Source organism: Plecotus auritus, assembly GCF_963455305.1.
Source record: "Plecotus auritus genome assembly, chromosome: 4".
Lineage (NCBI taxonomy): Eukaryota > Metazoa > Chordata > Mammalia > Chiroptera > Vespertilionidae > Plecotus > Plecotus auritus.
The window spans coordinates 100,288,049-100,296,311 of record NC_137775.1 but is presented as its reverse complement, the minus strand read 5'-3'; the positions used below and the strand labels follow the sequence as shown (position 1 = coordinate 100,296,311).

At 58.1% G+C, this 8,263-nt stretch overlaps 1 protein-coding gene across 1 annotated transcript; it reads right to left on the bottom strand.

The window, feature by feature from the left end:
* Nucleotides 1-78: 78 nt before the first annotated feature.
* RGL2 (ral guanine nucleotide dissociation stimulator like 2) lies at nt 79-7,771 on the bottom strand. Its single transcript, XM_080665628.1, has 18 exons — nt 7,614-7,771; nt 7,215-7,406; nt 5,875-5,958; nt 5,468-5,646; nt 5,290-5,340; nt 4,903-5,200; nt 4,400-4,651; nt 4,214-4,317; nt 4,041-4,125; nt 3,893-3,961; nt 3,630-3,704; nt 3,083-3,115; nt 2,838-2,959; nt 2,647-2,742; nt 2,455-2,566; nt 2,055-2,345; nt 800-914; nt 79-687 (listed from the first exon to the last, which is right to left on the bottom strand). Exons 2-18 carry the CDS (start codon nt 7,368-7,370, stop codon nt 476-478), a joined length of 2,334 nt encoding a protein of 777 aa, XP_080521754.1. The 5' UTR covers nt 7,371-7,406; nt 7,614-7,771; the 3' UTR covers nt 79-475.
* Nucleotides 7,772-8,263: the final 492 nt, after the last annotated feature.

The following is an 8,263-nucleotide window of genomic DNA, read 5'->3' as shown; positions in this document are numbered from 1 at the left end:
GTTCCATGGAATCTAAATTCCAACCAGCTCCCCACCCACACTCCCAGCAGCTGGTTCATACACTGCCAGGACAGGGGAGTAGAATTCAGGTAGTGTTTTGGTTTATTTTAGTGTTGTCACAGTGACAGGAACCCCCAGAACAGGAACCTACTTCTTGTTATCCTCTCTTCCTGGGACTCAGAGCCTCTAGGTCTTTCTTCTCCCCCTACTTTTAGGCCTTCCCTTGGCCCTTGGCATGGCCATGTGCTACATTCATGGAAAAGGGGCGTTATACAAAGGTATCCAACTTCATTACCAGTTCCCACAGGGAGGGATCTCTTGGCTGTCTGACAAACCAGTGGCACTTCACTGTCCCAGGGTAGTTGGCCACCTTTCTGGGTTTCTTCCCAATGCAATGTAACTGCCACCATTCAGCATGGCTACCCACGTCTGGTGTGGTCACCAAAGAGTTCTGTGAGCCAAGAGAGCTTCCTCCTCAGAACAGTGCCCGGGCTATCTTGCGTCCTGTTGCCTTGATCCTGGGAAAGGAACCCCCTCCTCCCTCACTTGGGGGAGTTCCTGAGGCAGAGAGGCCGCTGGCAAGGCCAGGTGTAGCAGTAGAGGACCTTCGCCGCTGCCGCAGGAGGAAATCGTGTGAAGCTCTGTCCATAGCATAGAAGACATTGGCGGAGGGTGGGATGGACAGCTCTGTAGGTACAGAGAGGAGGTGTCAAGCTCAAACACAGTTGTTCCCCCAATAACCACCTGGATATAGACGCATTCCCACTGATGGGCACCACTCTCCTCCCACGTCTCTGACCTCGCTCCCCTGGTAGCAGCTGCACCAGCTCATACTCCGAAGCCACTGCAGAATCACGATTGTTTTTCTTAAGGACACGACTGATGATACTTGGAGCCTTGTCCTGGCTTGTCACCTGGCAGGACAGGAAACCAAAAGAGCAATAAATTGACCAGAATAACCTCTGCTTCTCATCCTTCCAACCCCAGCCACTGATCTCCCAACCAAAAAAGGTTACCCGTGTCCAATACATTTTTTTTTTTTTTTTTTGAGAGAGTGGAAGGGGAGAGAGAGACATCGATGTGAGAGACACATTGATTAGTTGCCTCCTGCACACACCCCAACTGGGGCTAGGGATCGAATCTGCAATCCAGGTAAGTGCCCTTGATCAGGAATCGAACCCCTGACCGTTTGGTGCAATGACCAGTGTTCTAACCCAGTGGTTCCCAACGTGGGGCACACACCCTCATATGAGCCTCATATACAGTATATATATAGTGACATTTATGCATTCGAGAATGAGTTATTAACAGTGACTTTTTGCATTTCTTATGGTCCTAGGAGCCTCATATACAGTATATATATAGTGACATTTATGCATTCGAGAATGAGTTATTAACAGTGACTTTTTGCATTTCTTATGGTCCTAGGAGCCTCATATACAGTATATATATAGTGACATTTATGCATTTCAGTTCTCTATTATGTTTTGAAACTGCCATTTTTTCATATCACTTCATACTATTTTTTAACAATTTCTTAGTGATTTCTTCCTCAGTACTTCAGCTGTCCTTTCATTCTTTTTCTCTTTCACGGATGCCATGTTCTTTGGAAGCTTGTTTAGACCAAGTTAATGGCCTTTTAGGCTTCCTCCACATGACTAGGAGTTCACTTTTTGAATAAGATGTCATGGGGGAAGGGGCATCAGGATTTAGAGATGCTTAGGTGGGGCATGGCCAAAAAAAGACTGGGAACCCCTGCTCTAACCACAGCCACTCCAATGAGTGAACAGGGAAACCCAATGTGGTGGCCTCCTGTCTTCCACAGGCCAACTCACATGCCTAGTGAAATAGGGCTGCTTCCCTGTGGGGACAACTGCTGTTTGTTCTAAAAATCTAACAGGCCACCAAAAGTTCAGGTGCCACAGCTAACAATGCTTTAAAATAGAATGGTCAGAATTAAAACTACAATCACCCTCCCATTTGGGTTTAAACCTAAGAATGTGATCCCACAAAGCACCATCCTCACCCCCATCTCCCAGCCCATGGCCCCTCACCAAGATGCTCTTGTAGACACTGCCATCTTCCCCCAGCTCCATCTGGACTCGGATGATTCGACAATCAGAAGCCCCTGGCCCAGAGCCCCCTCCCCCGGATGCAGGCCCCCTGGAGGCCCCTTCTGCACCCCCACTGAGTGGGGAACCACAGGAAGCTGAACGGCGGTGACCTCGAGAAGGCCTAGGAGAGGATGCTGGGGGGGAGAGGTGGCTGGGGCCAGCCGGACTGTGTAGGGATGGAGTGCTTTCCAGGGCGGAGTCCAGAGATGACACAGATGGCCACTTCATATGCTGGGGGCAAACAACATGGGGGACTGGTGTGAAGGCAGGGAGGTCAAGGAAGAAACATTCACAAGAGTCGGGGTCAGTGTTGAGGTCAGAGGTCAGGAGCAGAGCTCACCTGGGCCAGGCGAGTCAACAGAGGAGCAGGGTTTCCAGGCACCTCATCTCCCCCAACATTGGGCCGGTCCCAGGAGACAAGTGGGGTGGGACCCCCAACAGAACCAAGAACCCTGGAGTGGCAGGGGATTGGGAGGGTCAGAGGAAGAAGGCAAGTCCCCAAGAGACTACCCCCCAGCCATGACTCCCTCACTCTGTCCACTGCGAGATGACCAGCGTAGGCCGAAGCACTCGAGGGGCAGGAGGGTCACCAGTACCAGGTGGCTCCACCTCACAGGACACTCGATGGCTGGGGAAAGGGGCAATGGGCAGAGGTCAGGATGTGACACATGACCCCCATACCCAGCCTGAGCCCTGAAGTCCCAACCTCACCCCGCAAGTCACCTCTGGGCTTCTGTCAGTGGCCGGAGCCCCTGTAACCACTGCTGGATGTCAGGGTCGGGTCGGAGGTCATAGCCACGACATTCATTCTGGAGCCGCCGCAGCTCAGAAAGGACAGCAAACTCCTAGGAAGGGACCCTCAGACTGTAGGAGCCAAAACTCAGGGATCCCGACTTTCCCCTCCTTCCTTCTCCCCTTCCTGGGACGTGGCTAGGGATATCTAGCACCCAGCCCAAGCATCCCCTCACCTTCCTCCGCTTGTCAAAATTGATGTATCCATTCTGCAAGAATAAAGGGGTGGGTAAGAGTCCAACCCTGTCAGAGAGACTACACCCCTCCCAAATACAGGCACCTCTCTGACACCTTCCCCCCTGTATCTGTCATTCCCTAAGCACTCTTCCTTACCCTCTAAATTGAGTATCTCAGGTTAGAAACTGTCCACTTTACAGAAGAGAAAATTAGGGCTCAGAGAGGATTAGGAACTTGCCCAAAGTTCCAGTATTCAATCATTTAACCAAGTCTGTGTATGCTTAAATTTCAGGCATGTTCTAAGCATTGGCCAAGGATGAATGCATTTAACCTTTCTAACAGATGTAGACACTGTCACTAGTTTCCCATTCGCAGGTCACTCGGGCACAAGGCTACGCAGCTCACCAAAGCGACAGAACCAGAACCCTGGCGCTCGGGCCCGAGCCCTGGTGCGGCCTCAGCGCTCATGCCTGAGCACCTTCCTGGAGGGAGGCCTGTTTGGCCCTGAACCCCTGGTTCTAGCATTCCACTGAACACACCACTGACCTCAAGCTCATCCTTGGAGGCTGCATCCAGCATCACCAGGTCCTTCAAGAAGGTGCCAAGGTATGGGACCACACCCTGAGACCAGAGGACAGAGTCAGGCACCCTTGCACTGACCCAAGGGCTCCTGCCCTTGCACTTCCCCATCCTATGCCTCAGAGGACAAAGGGAATTGTCCTCACCCCACTGTGCCTTTTCCCACCCCTCTGACTGCACCCCGCAACACACTCTCCTTACTCCTTCACAACCACCCCCCAGGCACTCACCCCACCCCGGGAGCCAGACTTCGGGGCCTTCTTGGAATTTGGCTCCAGAGAGGGCTGCACTTTCACCTCCTGGGGGTGACAGAACAAGGAGAAATGAGGGCGGGGGAGGCGCAGGGATGGCTAGGAAGGCCAGGGAACAGGGCCTCACCCGCAGGAGCAACTCCCGGCTCTGAGAATAATTATCCTCCTCTGAGAAAATCTGGCAGAGGCTGGAGAAGACCCTGAGGCTGTCCCTGGGGGATGGAGGGCAGCAGGTTGAGGACCAGCAGCTCAGCACCCTCTCCCAGCCCTCAGCCCAGCCCAGTGCCCCATCCTCCCCACCTGGCTGCTTCCCCCCAGGCTGCCCGAAGCCTGTGGATGGAGCTGGACTGCAGGGCCGACACCACAGCATAAACTGAAGAGAAGTTTCGGAGTAGACGACACTCCTGTGGGGTCACAGAGGGAGGCCACAGCTGTGGGATCTCTCTCCACACCACAGTCCCCAGCAGGGCCAATCTTCTCTCTTACCTCTGCCACTCGGATCCACTTCTCCAGAAGCCGGGCCCTCTGGGGCGGACGGAGTGGCCGTATGGTCACCTCCCCAGGCTCCTCTCCAGTTGAGATAGCCCCCAGGACAGAGCTGACCACTGCCCCTGCCACCTTGTTGAACTGTGTTACAGTAGCTCGCACAGATGGGCAGAGGTGAGAATGTCCTGGCCGGTCTCTGTGACCCCACAGGCCCCCCAGGCACTGAGAGGGAACCAGATTGAGAAACAATTCCTGTGGGGAAGAGGTCAGAGGTTAAAGTTCATAGTCAAGGGAACCAGCCTTCCAATATTAGGGGTGTGAGGATCTCAGGTGGCCAAGGAACCCAAAGGGGCACAGGATTTGAAGGGTAACAACCAAGGGGAAACGGGGAAGGTCAAAACTGGGTAGACAGAGGAGGGTAGGAAGGGCTGGAAGCAAGGAAAGGATCTGGAGTCAGGGAAAGGTTAGTAAGGGGGCATGAGGGTCACAGGTCAGGGTCTCACCGCATCTAGCAGGGTCAGCTGTTCGGCCAAGTGGTCAGCGAGGAACACCAGGACATCCGTGGGGTCAGCAGGGGGATCGCCGGGGAGGGCCAGGGGCTTAGGAAGGTCAGGGGCCTGGGGGTCCACCCGGGACCTGAGGTTTCGGATGAGGTCAGCGCTGTCCCCCCCAACACCCTCCCCTGCTGCATACCCTGTCCGAAGCAAGAAGCTCTCAAGCCGGTCAAGCTGACCCTTGACCTCAGAGCCAAAATCCTCAGGGTGAGAGGCTAGCCAGGTTGACAGCACAGAGATGGCTACCCTGGGAGAAGGAGGATCAGCCAGGGGTCAGATGTCAAGCTGCAGCTTGGGCAGAGGGGACTTGGAGGCTAAGAACTAGGAGTCACTCACCCTTTTGTCCTCTGTAGTTCATCAGCAGGATGAGATTCAAGGGCTTCCAGCCTGGGGAAAGGAAGAGATTCCATCTCTGTTTTTTTCCAGCCCCCAGTGGCTTTGAATATTTTGGTACGATATTCTGGCTTTAGGAAGTCCAACACCTCTATGAACCTTGGTCCCTTATGACCCTGACCTGTCAGCCATAAGCCCGAGCAGAGCAGGTGTGGAGGTAAAGGCCCGGTGGGTGGCCAGGAAGGTTGCTGTGAAGGTCACATCAGCCCCTGATGTCCGGACATCCAGCAGGTGTCTGACCAGAGCCTCCAGGGTGCCAGCTCGAAGCCTTCGGGAGGAACGCGGGGGAGGTGTCGGGGCCTGGGGGAGACAGAGGGCCCGTCACTGCCCCTTTCTTCAACTCTGCCCTAGGTTTCTGGAAAAAGCCCCAGACCTAGACGATAACCCAGGCTCAGATTCAGAGAGGGCAAAAGACTGACCAAAGTCACACAGCAGAGTCCAGGTCTCCAGATCAACCTAGCACTCCTGCCAGAAAGTTGGCCCTTCTGGGGGTAATGGGTCAGAGGTGAGAAGCCAAGGTTATCTCACCAAGGGATCAAGAGACCGATACTGGCGGCTTGTGACAGTAAAGGTGGCACCATCCTCCTCCTCATCCCGGACAGACACAGGGGCCTGCAGGAGTAAGGAAGGGAGGTCAGACAGGCCCTCATCACCCACTGCCCCCAGCCCTCACCCCCAGACCCTACTCCTCCCTCTTACCCCTCACCTGTGAGGGCAGGGGATAGTACCATCGAGTGCGAGGGGTTGGGGGTGCTGGTGACCCCAGGTCTCCCCCACTGGGGCCCAGACAGCCCCACCCAAACTGTGTCAGGGCCGGGTGGAGTCTAAAGGTTTGCAGTGGGGGAGCAGGTGGAATGCAACCCTGATCCTGGAGACCACCGGAGCTCCTTCCCCCTAGAACTGAACCCCAACCCAGCAGAGAAACAGGGTGCAAAGCGTAGGAGGGGAACTGAGAGACAGAAAGCCAGAGACAGAGACCTTGAGAAGCTGAAACCTCAGTCACAGGCACAGCCTCACGCTCCGCCCTCCCCCAAGGAACTGGACAAACCCTAAGTTAGTCTTTCCCCTCAGGCCCCTTTCCTCTGGTCCCTAGAGACCCCCCCTCAAGGAGGCGGCTCTCATCCCAGTACAGGAAGGAGAAGGGGAAGTGGGGATGATGGGGCGGGGGGAAGGACGGTAGACTCTTGAGTCACGTGGTCACAGCCCCTCCCCCAACCGATCCCGAAAAACCAGCCCTGCCAGTCACTCTGCCCTCGCCCAGCCCTGGACCCTGGAGTCCAGAGCCTCCGGTCCCCAAATCCAACGTCTGGCCCCTCGGGAGGCCCCCACCCCGCTCCCAGGCACCACTCAGCCCCGGGGGAGGGCAGGCGGCCACCCGGCTCAGCCTAGGACCGTCCCTCCAGGATCCAAAAACCTTGGTTTCCCGCCACCACCCAGAGCCAGGCGGGAGAGGGGGAGGGGTCACGAAATCGAAGGGCTCCCTCCCCAATCCCAGAGTCCGAGGAGCGGTTACCGTGGAAACAAACCCCTCCCTGCCAAACAAATACCAGGAGGGAGACAGGGACCAAAACTCAGTGCCCAAAGAGGCCGACACACTAAGGCAGAGGCGGAGGGGCCCGGGACCCGCGGGACAGCCAGCCAGACGCTCCTGGCAGTACCAGGGCAGGTTCCTGCGGGCGGGCCCTGCGTTCTGCCACAGAGAACCCCAGAAACGCCGGACTCCCCGCAGCGGGGGGACGCGCAGATCGCAGGAGGAGCGGAAACAACTGAGGCAGGGAGGAGGAAATTCAGGGACAGAGACGGCGAGAGAAAGGTGGAGTCTCCGAAATATAGCCCCCCCCCGCAACCTCCCACCACCCGCACCTCACCTCGTCTTCTTCCTCCTCCTCTTCCTCCTGCCCCTCGCCCACGCCCCGGCCACTTGGGCCCCCACCCTCTTCGGGGTCTCGGCTCCGGAAGCTGCTCAGCACCACTCCCCCGGGGGGGCTCGTGTCCCAAAGCAGCCGCAGGGGCCGCGGGAGCATGGCCGAGGCGTCAGCAGGGTCGGGCCATGGGGGCGCCTGGGGAGACAGGAGCGGGCGGTGGTCAGGTGGGCGCCGGGGAGCGGGCAGGGACGCGGGGGGTGCCCAGGTAACCCGACGGAAGTCCTGTAGGGAGGCTGGGGAGGGGGCGATAACGGCGCACTGTGGCAGCGCCCTGGTGCATTGGGGGGTGAGGGGGTCACGAGTGCGGAAACAGACAGGGTCACCGGGTGCTCTGGCTCTGACCTGCTCGGGACGGGTGGGGACAGCGCGGGTCCCGGGCCGCTGTTCCCGTCGGTCTCCGGTCCCCGGCCGAGTCCCCTCCCCGGCTTTTCCGCACCCCCTGTCTCCCCCGCCGGCTCCGGCCCTCCCTCCCTTTCCGCTCTCCCCTACGTCCGCCCGCTCCGAGCGCCGGAGCCAAAAAGGGAAGGAAGTGAGGACAGGAGCCAGGGCCGCGGGCTAGGGGAGCGCTGGGAGCCCGGCGGCCGGGACCGGGAGCCCGGCCCCAGCCCCGCAGCCCTCTGCGCCCCCTCCCCAACCCCGGCTCCGGGACTCGGGGGCCCCGTCACCCTCACAGAATGGGGGTGGTTTCCAGCCTCCAGTCCGGGGACCCAGGAGCAGGACTGGACGTCTCCCTTGCCCCCACGAGATTGATTCCCGCGGGGTGCGTCTCAGATGGGTGGGACCGTTACTCCATCCCGTTGGGCTACACTCCCCACCCCACCGCACCCACGCGTGGAGCGGCCGCAGTCCACTCCGGGGTTTCCCAAGAGCCCTCCGAGCCCGCCTTCTCGCCGGAAGTCGTCCCTCCGCTTCCAGGGGGCGCCGTACGCTTCCAGCGGGCGGCCAGGATCTCCGCCTTGGCCACGGAGGAGCCTGCCGCACGGGGCGCCCGA

Coding starts and splice junctions, on each gene's coding strand:
- RGL2 (XM_080665628.1), bottom strand. CDS start 7,370: ATGCTCCCGCGGCCCCTGCGGCTGCTTTGGGACACGAGCCCCCCCGGG. Junction 3,116..3,629: donor CCTCCAAGGATGAGCTTGAG/GTCAGTGGTGTG, acceptor TTATTCTTGCAG/AATGGATACATCAATTTTGA. Junction 2,567..2,646: donor GTCATCTCGCAGTGGACAGA/GTGAGGGAGTCA, acceptor CTGCCACTCCAG/GGTTCTTGGTTCTGTTGGGG.